At 41.0% G+C, this 13,862-nt stretch overlaps 1 protein-coding gene across 3 annotated transcripts in view; it reads right to left on the bottom strand.

Moving 5' to 3' along the window:
* Window positions 1–5,432: 5,432 nt before the first annotated feature.
* fars2 (phenylalanyl-tRNA synthetase 2, mitochondrial) overlaps window positions 5,433–13,862 on the bottom strand; it is a 181,514-nt gene continuing 173,084 nt past the window's right edge. For all 3 annotated transcript variants that reach the window (XR_010804352.1, XM_066683027.1, XM_066683028.1), the window contains 2 exons: window positions 6,362–6,534; window positions 5,433–5,814 (listed from right to left, as the gene is read on the bottom strand). Coding sequence is in view for 2 of the 3 variants with exons in the window: in XM_066683027.1 (XP_066539124.1) it covers window positions 6,396–6,534 (139 nt within the window). In the remaining variant the exon portion in view is untranslated. The remainder of the gene's footprint in view (window positions 5,815–6,361; window positions 6,535–13,862) is intronic.

The following is a 13,862-nucleotide window of genomic DNA, read 5'->3' as shown; positions in this document are numbered from 1 at the left end:
TGCATTTCCAGGAGGAAACGCGAGATGTTGCGCCGCCTAAACCCCTGCCCCCCGATCCGCGTCTTTTCCGCTTAAAGCGAGGTCCTCGATACGGTAAAACCGCGTGGGTCACTAGGCGACGCTTATGGTGAAGGAGTTTACTGCTAAGCTGTTGGTAGTGGGATGTTAAGAGAGCACTCTCCCACAGCAGTTTACATTGGACTCTATGGAGCTCTGTAGGCCGTGAATGGAAAACGGGGTCAAAGGTCATGAAGCGGGCGGGGTATCGGCCTATAATTTCAGGTGGCGGGACCGTGGACTCTCGGGTCTGCCCGTTTGAATTCTGGTGTCTCTAGCTCGAAAACTGACCGTGTGACAGCACTTTGAAAGTTTGACAAAAGTTTATGGACATTTTTCCATTCATTCCTATGGGAGTAAAGATGAAACTTCAAATGCTTCCTGTGCGAAAACTATACAACTTTTCCAAAAGCTGTATACAAGCCCGCATCCCACAGGGAAGCTCTACGAAACAAACTTTGAACGGAGTCGATATCTCAAAAACTGTGGGCGGAGTTAACCGGACAAGAATGAACGATCCTCAGAATGAAGGGCAGCAAACGTAACACTAGAGGTCTGCATTTCCAGGAGGAAACGCGAGATGTTGCGCCGCCTAAACCCCTGCCCCCCGATCCGCGTCTTTTCCGCTTAAAGCGAGGTCCTCGATACGGTAAACCCGCGTGGGTCACTAGGCGACGCTTATGGTGAAGGAGTTTACTGCTAAGCTGTTGGTAGTGGGATGTTAAGAGAGCTCTCTCCCACAGCAGTTTACATTGGACTCTGTGGAGCTCTGTAGGCCGTGAATGGAAAACGGGGTCAAAGGTCATGAAGCGGGTGGGCTATCGGCCTATAATTTCACGTGGTGGGACCGTGGACTCTCGGGTCTGCCCGTTTGAATTCTGGTGTCTCTAGCTCGAAAACTGACCGTGTGACAGCAGTTTGAATGTTTGACAAAAGTTTATGGACATTTTTCCATTCATTCCTATGGGAGAAAACACGAAACTTCAAATGCTTACTGTGCGAAAACTATGCAACTTTTCCAAAAGCTGTATACAAGCCCGCATCCCACAGGGCAGCTCTACGAAATAAATTTTGAACGGAGTCAATATCTCGAAAACTGTGGGCGGAGTTAACCGGACAAGAATGAACGATCCTCAGAATGAAGGGCAGCAAACGTAACACGAGATGTTGCGCCGCCTAAACCCCTGCCCCCCGATCCGCGTCTTTCCCGCTTAAAGCGAGGTCCTCGACACGGTAAACCCGCGTGGGTCACTAGGCGACGCTTATGGTGAAGGAGTTTACTGCTAAGCTGTTGGTAGTGGGATGTTAATAGAGCACTGTCCCACAGCAGTTTACATTGGACTCTATGGAGCTCAGTAGGCCGTGAAAGGAAAACGGGGTCAAAGGTCATGAAGCGGGCGGGCTATTGGCCCGTAATTTCACGTGGCGGGACCGTGGACTGTCGGGTCTGCCCGTTTGAATTCTGGTGTCTGTAGCTCGAAAACTGACCGTGTGACAGCAGTTTGAAAGTTTGACAAAAGTTTATGGACATTTTTCCATTCATTCCTATGGGAGTAAAGATGAAACTTCAAATGCTTCCTGTGCGAAAACTATGCAACTTTTCCAAAAGCTGTATACAAGCCCGCATCCCACAGGGAAGCTCTACGAAACAAACTTTGAACGGAGTCGATATCTCGAAAACTGTGGGCGGAGTTAACCGGACAAGAATGAACGATCCTCAGAATGAAGGGCAGCAAACGTAACACTAGAGGTCTGCATTTCCAGGAGGAAACGCGAGATGTTGCGCCGCCTAAACCCCTGCCCCCCGATCCGCGTCTTTCCCGCTTAAAGCGAGGTCCTCGACACGGTAAACCCGCGTGGGTCACTAGGCGACGCTTATGGTGAAGGAGTTTACTGCTAAGCTGTTGGTAGTGGGATGTTAATAGAGCACTGTCCCACAGCAGTTTACATTGGACTCTATGGAGCTCAGTAGGCCGTGAAAGGAAAACGGGGTCAAAGGTCATGAAGCGGGCGGGCTATTGGCCCGTAATTTCACGTGGCGGGACCGTGGACTGTCGGGTCTGCCCGTTTGAATTCTGGTGTCTGTAGCTCGAAAACTGACCGTGTGACAGCAGTTTGAAAGTTTGACAAAAGTTTATGGACATTTTTCCATTCATTCCTATGGGAGTAAAGATGAAACTTCAAATGCTTCCTGTGCGAAAACTATGCAACTTTTCCAAAAGCTGTATACAAGCCCGCATCCCACAGGGAAGCTCTACGAAACAAACTTTGAACGGAGTCGATATCTCGAAAACTGTGGGCGGAGTTAACCGGACAAGAATGAACGATCCTCAGAATGAAGGGCAGCAAACGTAACACTAGAGGTCTGCATTTCCAGGAGGAAACGCGAGATGTTGCGCCGCCTAAACCCCTGCCCCCCGATCCGCGTCTTTCCCGCTTAAAGCGAGGTCCTCGACACGGTAAACCCGCGTGGGTCACTAGGCGACGCTTATGGTGAAGGAGTTTACTGCTAAGCTGTCGGTAGTGGGATGTTAAGAGAGCACTCTCCCACAGCAGTTTACATTGGACTCTATGGAGCTGTGTAGGCCGTGAATGGAAAACGGGGTCAAAGGTCATGAAGCGGGTGGGCTATCGGCCCATAGTTTCACGTGGTGGGACCGTGGACCCTCGGGTCTGCCCGTTTGAGTTCTGGTGTCTCTAGCTCGAAAACTGACCCTGTGACAGCAGTTTGAAAGTTTGACAAAAGTTTATGGACATTTTTCCATTCATTCCTATGGGAGAAAAGTTGAAACTTCAAATGCTTACTGTGCTAAAACTATGTAACTTTTCCAAAAGCTGTATATAAGCCCGCATCCCACAGGGAAGCTGTACGAAACAAATTTTGAACGGAGTCGATATCTCGAAAACTGTGGGCGGAGTTAACCGGACAAGAATGAACGATCCTCAGAATGAAGGGCAGCAAACGTAACACTAGAGGTCTGCATTTCCAGGAGGAAACGCGAGATGTTGCGCCGCCTAAACCCCCGTCCCCCGATCCGCGTCTTTACCGCTTAAAGCGAGGTCCTCGGTACGGTAAACCCGCGTGGGTCACTAGGCGACGCTTATGGTGAAGGAGTTTACTGCTAAGCTGTTGGTAGGTGGATGTTAAGAGAGCACTCTCCCACAGCAGTTTACATTGGACTCTATGGAGCTCAGTAGGGTGTGAATAGAAAACGATACATTCTGAATTCCACCTTTAAAAACAATTCCACCTTAAGAAACCCAGAATTGTATTGAAATGTCCACATCACAGGCCAAAAGAGTCTTAAAAGCAAAAAAGATGGCCAATACATTTTAAATACCACCTTAATAAAAATTCCACCTTAAGAAACCCACAGTTGTATTGACACGTCCACCTTTAAAAATGACCACTTGAAATAAAGCTTAAAATGTCGAAAAGACAGGCAGTATATTGTGAATGAGGTATTCTTAAAAAATTCCACCTTAAGAAACCCTGGATAATTAAGACGTCCCCCTTAAAAATGACCTTTAAAGTGTTACAGACTGCCTGTGTATTTCTGTGGCCCTCACAGCTCTTCCCCTCAGTCTCTGCTTCTGCCCCTCCCCCTCCCCCCTCTGTCTCTCTCACACGCACGCTCACAGAATACAACTGACAGACTCATGATTCAATGAATTTCGACCGGGGAGCACCCTCCAAAAAATCACCCGTAGCTCGAAAACTTTTCCCAACCAAAATTGAACGAAGCATACCGTAGCGACAAGGAGAGTCTTGTGCTCGAGATGGTGTAAAAAATTTTTCAGTTTGAGCGAGAATTGATGGTGTAAAGATGAGTTAAAAAAGGGCAAATTTGAGAAAATTTGGCTTTCTGAAAATACATTGAACTCTATGGGAGCCGAAACGTCCTACTGCCAAACAAATCTTCATAACTCCAGAACCGTATCTTCAAATGATTTAAAATCTACATATTTTAGAAAGGGGAAGTTTCTCTACCATTTGAAAGTAAAATGAAGTCTGTAGGTGAAAGTATAAGGAAGTTATGGCAAAATATTCGGCTAAAAGTTGAATATCGAAAAAGGACAGGCATATTCATTTCAATGTATTCCTATGGGAGCGTACCCACCCTCCGAACAAATGCTTATAGCTCAGAAAAGATATCCCAAATGGCTAAACTGCATATACCGTTGCGACAAGGAGAGTCCAAGGAAGAAGCTGGTATAAAAAATTAGCAGTTTGAGCGAGAATTGACCATGTTATGACGAGTTAAAAACAGGAGAAAAATTTAGAAACCGCACTCTGAGCCGCTCCAAAAATACATTGAACTCTATGGGAGCCAAAACCCTCCCTAGTGCCGAACAAAAATTCATAACTCAAAAACCGTATTATCGATTACGTTCAAATTTACAAATGCTAGAAAGGACAAGTTTCTCTATCATTTAAAATTTAAATGAAGTTTTTAGGTGAAAGTATGAGAACGTTATGGTGAATTGTTCGGGTGAAAAGTGAAAAAACGGTTTTGGCCAGTGAACCCAGAGTGTCTATGATGTCACCCACTCTAAATGTCTTCCATACAAGTGAATGGAGGGATATTCAAGGAGGAATAGAAAGAGAGGGATGAGTGCGAGAGGTCCGAAAACGGAAGTGACGGGTCACGGTGCGCCCGGGTCCGACCGTCTGAAATCTCGTGTCCGTAGCTTGAAAATTGACCGAGTTAGAGCAGTTCGAAAATTAATTCCATAGAAATGACTGGGGAAAAACAGCGAAAAACGAGTGTAGCGGACGAACGAGTGCGGGTATCGGAAAGCTGTATACAAGCCCACATCGTCGCTATAGGACGCACGAATTCCAGGTGGAACGGAGTCGATAGCTCGAAAGCTGCGGGACTAGTTAGGCGGACAAGGAAACGCGGAATAATAAAAATAATAATAAAAATAATAATAATAATAATATGACTTAAGAAGAACAATATATTGCGCGCTGCTGCTTAAAGCAGCAGGCGCAACATAATAACTGGCAAAAGATGTTCATAAATATTCAAGGATGTTGTTAATATTTAAATTTAAAAAGAGATTATACAAGTGTTATGTGTATTCCGAAGAAAGGTTATGGTAGTATGAAATAGAGCTAGAGGCAGGGTTCAAGGATTATAACCTAATTTTTAAAGAAACCAAAAATCAAATAACTGCAAATAAACAGGACTGAAAAAAAAACACACTGGCGTTCTACCCTTAAAAGAAAATAAAGTCACCCAGTAGAATCTGATGCATTGCAGCTGGAAAGTAACTTTACGGCTGATCAGAAAATACCAAACCATGAGGTATCCATATGTTGAGTTTATTATTAAAATAACAAACTGCACATTACAGGAACTGTTCAGTTTTTTGTTTGTTCCTCTTTTAGTCCAGACTATTCATAAAGCTCTTAATTACCAGACTAGTTTCCTGGAGGCAATGTCTTTATGTGCCACCTCAAACTGTCGTTAGGAAAATACAAAAAGCTTGAAATGAGCTGAGTGCACATGCTCTCTCTGACGCTTTTTTCATCCGTCTCCGCCGCTGGCCTGGATCCAAGGAGTAAACGGCCTCGAAGACGGCTGTATTAAATCAAAGGCTGTACCCTCCAGGCGACAAGCTGATGCGATGGAGGTATTTAAGTTCAGTCTCTCTGTGCTGGCGGATGAGAGGTGGCTGGAGGCAGCTGGAGATCAGGAATTTAAGAACGTTGCACATGTTAAGGTTGGGAGTGGTGAGGCCGGAGACCTGAGTGAGAGGGTCATGGTCAATTGCTGGTACACCTTCAGAGCAAAAAGGTCCTGTACTTAGAAGTTTTTGTTCACCAAGTGTAAGAACAGTGTAAATATAGAATAGATTTAAGGTACAGCTGTGTACCTTAAAGATTATCTTCTTAGCTTAACATATATGTACATAATTTTACCTTTTTTTTTTTTTTGCCTGCTGTTGAACTGAGTTAGGGATGTATGAAGTCAATATAAATGACAATATTTATAATACAAATAAGTTTTGTGTAAGATTCTCCCTACATTTTGTCAATTTATGTTAACTGTTGTATTATGAATTTTTAACTGTTTATGTTCAATTGATGTTAAATGTTGTATTATGAATGACAAATATCATTAAAAAAAAACCAATTCTAATATTGAAATCACCATCTTTAAATTGTTTAAACCAAAACTGGTTATGAAAAAATATATCAATACATTTTAACTAACCCAATGATATACTGTATTGCCACAGCAAGAATCAGAATGAACACTGAAGCTTTCAGTTACTGAAACAATCTACTCACTCTGCTTTATTTTAAGGGTACAGCAGAACTGGACTCAGTATCGGCCCTCCACCCTCAGCTCTCGCTCAGCTGCTTGCTCGATGGCCTGGTGGATCACCCGCACTTCCTCCTGGCTCAGGGTTCGCTCCATGTGTCTGTAAACAATTTGGTAACAGTGGCTCACTTTCTTGGTCCTGAGGAAAAACACAAGGGAGAGTTTCAAGTTTAGAAGAGAAGCCAGAAACTTGGTACAGAGTCAAACTGACAGGTTTAGCACAGTTATGATATTCATTACGTTAATAGCTAAAATAATGGATTCCTGTATTTCGACTACTGCTTCTGTGATCTGGCCTAGTGTCATTCAGGTGACTGAGAATTGGGATCCTTGGAATTCTTGTCCTTGAAGAAATCTGTCTTTCTAAAATCAAACAATAAAAAATCAATGTCTACTTATGACTGTATAATATGAAACCTTAAAATATCAGCCAAATTATTTGATTAATTTCAGTTCATTACCCATTGCTCCCTGATTTGCGTTCCCTGCCTGATTTGGGTTGCATGTATAGGCATGCGACTGTAGTAGCTCAGAGGTAGAGAGACCTTTTTTTTCCACAGGAGAGAGATGGTGAGTGATTTTAACCAAACACAAATGAGAATTAATCTTCCTGTCTCTTCTTTAACGGCAGAGGCTGAGTAATTTAGTGTTTATTTGTAAAATGCTATCTACAGGAGAGTGCCACTGAGTTACTCTAGACCTGGTAAAACTCCTCTAAAATTGGTAGTTTGCCAGATGACCTTGGAATATGTACTACTTAATAATTAAGGAATTATTAATAACTGAATATCTAAAGTTTGTGTAAATTACATGTTTCACAGTGTGAAGCTACAACATGGGCTCTGCACACACCATAGTTAATTATTTTTGTAAAAGGGAGGGAGTTTATTACCTTTTTCCTTGGAGGGAATGCTATTCTCAGTATTTTGTGAAATCCATCTAAAGAAAGCCCAGTTTCAGCTGCTTACTGGATGTAAGCAAAGGCTACAGACAGATGTTAGCAATTTGGAATTTATTACAAAAAGGGCAAAGCGGAAATGAGAAAAACAAGCCGAGACCAAGTCTGAGAAAGAAGCCAGAGAGTCCAGAATGACTAAATCAAGAAGAAACAATAGAGAGAAACAAAATGAGAATTTTGTACATGTGAAAAAATGTTCAGTATGCAGAAAGAAAAAAGTGGCCATTTTTCACATCAGTGGATCCCTAAAACACTTTAACACAACAAGAGCTGAGCCTCTTTGACCTACTGATACAAGTGCAGAGAGCTGCTGTGAACAATCTGTATTTTAACTCTGTATTTTGATAACTTGTATGTGCTTACAATATTACAGAATTGCTGTGGAATAGAAGAGAGAAGCAGGGGATACTAAGGGCATGATAAATATAAAGTAAACTATGCCTAATCTCACTTAAATGAATGGCTGTGTTATTTATGATTACGATGAGAATGACTGTTATTTCTACTGTTATAATTATTATTACTATTATCATTATTCATTCATTCAATCAATCTCTGTAACTGCTTATTCAATTCAGGGTCATGGTGAATCACTGGACACAAGGAGGGAACACACCTTGGATGGGCGCCAGTCCATCGCAATGCACCACACACACACACACACCCCTATGGAAACACTTGCACAGCCTTTGTGTGTTTTTGGACCGTGGGAGGAAACCGGAGCACCCGCAGGAGACCCACGCAAACACTGGGAGAACATATCAAACTCCTCACAGTGTCCAGAGGCAGAGCTAGAACTCTGGAACCCTTTGTGACTTTGACACCTTCTGTTGTGCCACTGTGTAAACCTTATTATTATTCTTATTCTTATTCTTCTTATTATTAACAATTATATGACGCTGAATACACACGTCATATTGAGCGCATGTGCAGTTCAAATTGGGAAGCAATGCAAATCAGGGAGCGACATCCCCCCCCACACGTTGTACATTGTACATTGTTGTCCACTCCGGATGTTCAACAGCTCTGACAATGTACAAATCAATGCTACACATTTGGATGTTTTCTTCTCTTCTAACAAAAAGCAGTACCATTTGGAAGTTTGCTGTAACAGCCACAGCACGTACACCGAACAAAATGCAAGTGATGTGAAATCTTTATGGAGCAGCTGAGTGCAACAAAATGGCTGACAGGCAACTATAGCAGAAACAGCCACTGGGATTCCAACACAAGCACACGGGGAGCTGAGAGCAAGGCTTAATCACATTCACTTTGCCAATACCAGATTTACTGTCAGAAAGATCAGCCCGGTGCCCACTGAAGTCCAGACTTATCTGATTAGGCATGGACGGCGAGCAGGATGATAAAAGCTGGACATAAATCCCACAGACCCACGTCTCCGGTCAATTATGACTTTTAATTAAAGAACATGGAGTGTTGTACAAATGAACAGTAACTGAAAACACATTTGTGTGATTTATGATCAGAATGTATATGCAAACATTAATGTTCTGTAGACTAGACGTATTCGCCAAGTGATAAATCAAATGGTGCATAATGTTCCCTGCACTAATTCCTGCTCAGCCAAGAGGGCACGTTTTTTTGTGTGTGTGTCCCACAAATTATATTATGTTTCTAGCTGTGACTATGCTGTGTATTAAAATACTGTGCTTATTCTGTTGCTAAGTGACCTGACAAACTTTAAAATGTCATCTTTTTTTCCCCCCTAATTAGCAAAAATAGCTTACAAACGACAAATAGTTATCAGTCCAGTGAGTTCTTTCTGTCACACTTTAAATGAGACTGTGATTTAGTTAACATTAAAGATCACAGAGTATTTATAAAAGAATACAGTGTGTTTGCTGTTAGGTATCTTCTGTGTTTCAGCTAACCACAGCTGAAAATGTTCCTCACCAAAAGGAAACTACAGATTTGTTGCAGGGAAGTGGCTATAAATAGCTTCCCGATGAGTGTGATCACCAGGGAATCTCATCTGCAAATGGCTGACAGATCAGGAAGATCATACCTAGTGTCTTGTGAAAGTAGAGATAATTAGCCCTGCCATAGGTCTTTCAAAAAAAAAAGTGAGAGAACAGAAATAAAACAAAACTTTTGTGAAAACAATTAACACAGATTTAAAAATAGTTTAATTTTTGCAACAAAATCCCAAAACTGAAAACCCACAAAAAACACAGGGGAATGAGGTAGTAAAGCATTTTCAGCTTCACCCTCAACTGCTTCATTTGTGACATTGAGGAATGGGGGGGGGGTCAATTTGATTATTTCAAGCTGTTTAATATATTAAAATGATGTCTTATGTTAGCAAGCAATCATTATATAGGCACAGTAGCCTGTGACATTTGGGGAAATCACTGTCACAGACACAGCTAGTCACAGCATCATCAGGTAATTACTATTATTTATGGGCAATGTGGGTGGATCCAGTGTTAAACAATTGAAGCAGTGCTTGTCACTGATTAGTTAAATGCAGTTGTCACAGAATCATCACTCGAGTCACACAAACACAAACATCTTTTTCAAAAACAGCTGGCTACGACCATTTTTAACATTACTGTTAAACTAGGTTGCACAGGCTTAAGTCATTAACTATGGGAAACAACACAGAAGACTCTGGGCAGCTGCTGACTTACAAGCCTGCAATCGTCTACAGTAGACAGTCAGATTTGGAGTTGAATATAAGAAAAAAAACTGATTTCTCAGCATTTAATGAATTGGGTTGGTTCCAAAGGTCAATTTAAAATTGTCTCCTCTATTTGTTTTGGTCTCTTCACATAAAACCAATCATAATCTGAAGCTTCTCAATTATTTAGCTAAATTTATGTTTGCTGTTTTCATCAGTGTACACAGTGTCCACATACATCACTCACTTTCATGGTTCTTTTATATGATGTGAAATGAACACAGCATTAATTATTCTTTATGCATAGCAGTTTTCCTGCTATATGAAATATAAAACAAGTCCAGTGGCTATAAATAGCTTCCCGATGTGTGTGATCACCAGGGAATCTCATCTGCAAATGGCTGACAGATCAGGAAGATCATACCTAGTGTCTTGTGAAGGCAGAATTAATCTGCCCAGCCACAGGTCATAGGCATTTGATTTTTAGCAGTGGTGTGCATCAGTCCAGCCATGGTTAACCTTATTACCAACAGTTCTTAAGCACAGATATAGCCTCATTTAAAAATATCAAGCATTTTCAGTATCCCAGCCATAGTATTACATGTGTAGGTCAATGTTTCTCAACATGTTGTTTTATTATGATTGTTTTCTGCTATATAAATAAAATGTATAAAAGTGAGCTTACATGTTAAAAACAAGGGTCATACATATATCATCGCTAAATGAAAAACATGTATCTCCACTGTTGTCAAACTTTAGTTTACTATCATTTGAAAACAGTAGCTGTCTTTCAAACTTTGTGAAAATTTCATTATGAATGGACCAATAGAATTTTGGAAAAGTGAAGTCTGTCGTCCCAAACCCATCCCCTACCAAGCTAGCTTTACAGTCCTACTTTACCCTTTACCATCAACAACCGTAAATCCACACTGGCCTCCCTGGTGACTAAGGCTGTACCTAGCCCCACTGGCACCGTTAATGCATGCTCAGTGCCACTAATTCCATGTGATCTTTAAGTGCTACATCACCAACCACCACATCAGCACCTCTACAGTGCATTTCCCCAAGTAATCTGTGCTCTCCTTATCCACAACCACTGACTAGACCTTTTGGCTGTTTCTGATAACTCTTTCACAGCTGCCCTTAGTTTCTGGCCCCTCAATGAACTGCACAAGGAGGGTTGTTACAGACTTTGCTACAAATCCCCTAAAACCATTGAAAGTTAATGATGTTTATTTCTGTCTTCCTCTACTCCTGTAAAGTTACTATTTTTGAGATATTGTTATTGCTTTTTTTGTTTTTCATTAAAGAGAACGATGATATTTAGTAGGCCCCAGTTAAAAAGTAAATGGGTCCTGGCACTAAAAAAATTAAAAATTAAAAATTAAAAATCCCTCATCTACACCAAAACTTTGTTCAGACCTACAGAACATTCCTTATGCCGGATTCCAAATATCCAAATATGAGAGATTTGGGTTATAGAATTGAAACATTTTTTTCCCTTAATGTGCAATGAATGGGTGGAGACATCTTTAACCCAATGGCAGACAAATCAGCAAAGACTTTAATTAGTTCAACCACAGGTCTTCAATTAAAAAGCTGTTCCCTAACAACAGGTAAAAGCCTGATAGGTTCAACAGAATCCCGAATTTGTGAAACCAGGCACCTCTAAAAATAGCAGGGAACCGTGGTGGCTGTGGAACTCAACACAGCAAACTTGTGGAAGCTATAACTGGCGCGATTGCTCCCGCTCTCAGCCAGATATCCACTGAGTAAGCCCCACAAATGTGAGAGCCTGACAAATTTAGGCCGCCACTGATTGCCGCCGGGACACGTATGTTTCACATGGTTCCTGCAGCCAAAAGCAGCTAATTGGATAAAGTGATTTTTTACGGCACTGAACCCTCAAACACTCACTGTATTTCTCTAATTTTTTTATTGTCATTCATCCCCAGCAAGCAGTATAAAAACTACAAGGACATGACAACACATCATCTCAGAAAGAGACCTCTATGGAGGACTTCTTCTGTTTTGTGTCTTATAAACCATATTCTGAACAAAAGTCATATTCTAATAATATGTAGATATCAATGAGGAGTTCATGGAGCTAGCATTTGTTGTTTCTATTGATGTTTATGGTTTATGCATAGCTTCCTCTGCCTCTTTGCCTCCATCCGCCTCAGTGAAAAGAACATCTGACATTTCCAGCAAACACACTGCTGCTCAATAATTCAGTGGCCACAGAAAAGGCGAACAGTGATCTCAACACACACAACAATTCCTTTTTATTGGAGCCTGCTCCGTTTTATTGTGTGGCAGAATTTGGTTCAGCAGCCGGCAGGTGCAGTTATTCATACTGGCTGTTTTCTGCTGCAAACGCAAAAGTGTGTGAAACCAATAGCGATGAGGAGAGACAGGGAGAGAAACAAGGCCCAAGAAAAAACACCACCTGACTCAAACACAATTCTGTACAGTTGTTCTCATGTGAACGTCCTCATAAAGTTGATTAAAACACAGATTATCTGTGATCATAGGAATGAGAAGACAATCCTTTTACCAGCCGTTCAATGTTTGTCTTAAAACAACACTAGGTAAGATATTTGCCTTCTCCAAAAGTTACATAGTGCAGTTTCTGCCGTACTGAGTCTGGAATAGCAACAACAAAAGCTCTTTTCTTACATTTGCAGGTCAGGGGAGCATCACAATGATATCAAAACTGTTATTTTAAGGTACAAATATTATCTAGTGTTTAAGCACTCACTGGTAAAGTGCAGACCAGTCACAGTATTCTCGGTTGAGTAATATTTATTTAATATCAATACATTTTACTGTTTAATATTTTACCATGTGGCCAGCAACATTCAATCTTTTCTAAAAAAAAAAAAAAAAAAAAAAAAAAAAAAAAAAAAAAAAGTGACTATTTTAATATTATTATATTGAATATTTGAATGATCTTTTTGGATATTAAAGACATGTTCCATCTTGAACTGATATGGGAATCGATTTGTGTGCCACTCGTGATATTGCGGCACGTATTGGTGTCTGCACTAGAGGTGGCAGACAGCGGATAGTGGTGGAACTGCCTACCCAGGGCTTCCAACTGCTTTAGAAATAAATTAATATTTGTTTCTAATATTTATATAAAGACATATTGATATAAATGTTAGCAGATGGTTTCATGGTAAGTTCTGACTATCTGTGTGCTGGGTTCATTCAGTTCTCCACAGTCCCTGAGGAAGAAAGAGCAGACACCTCTTTGTTTTCTGATACAGCTGAACATGCAATACAAGGTGATCTCCACAAAGAAGGGTACTTAAGTGTTTCAGCTTCCAAGTGAGAATTTGTTGAACATTTCAGTAAAAGACACTAAATATATTACAATACACTATCATGCAAAATACATTCCAGTGTAATACCAGGACTAATAGCTAATAATTTGTGACCATCACTGGTGCAGTAATGTTGGACAGGCTGCATAAAAAATGTATACTCCTGTGCTACCAAGACAAGCCCCAAAACTTTCCAAACTTGTGTTTATTTTTCTTTTAGTCATTTTCTTAGTAATGGCTGCTACAGAAATATACACAGGGTGTGTTTTGTTTGGGGGCTTTGTGGCCTAAGACCAAGAGTCTGAGAAATGAGAATGCAGTCTATTTGGAAAAAAAACACTGAATTTGTTACATATATTTGCATTCCTCTATTTGTCTTCTTTGCATGTGTTTTTCCCCTTTTCTTCTTCACCTCCCTTCCCATTACCTCTTGTTCATAAGCCTGTGTGAGGATGAGTGGTGAATTGGGACACTAAATCCAATTTGCATTATAAGAAAACTCTTTAAAACGAAAATGGAAGATGTGTGTTTCCCTAAGC

Source organism: Hoplias malabaricus, chromosome 10 (genome assembly GCF_029633855.1).
Source record: "Hoplias malabaricus isolate fHopMal1 chromosome 10, fHopMal1.hap1, whole genome shotgun sequence".
NCBI classification, from domain to species: Eukaryota; Metazoa; Chordata; class Actinopteri; order Characiformes; family Erythrinidae; genus Hoplias; species Hoplias malabaricus.
The sequence above is the reverse complement of the archived record's forward strand: the minus strand, read 5'-3'. Positions and strand labels throughout refer to the sequence as shown.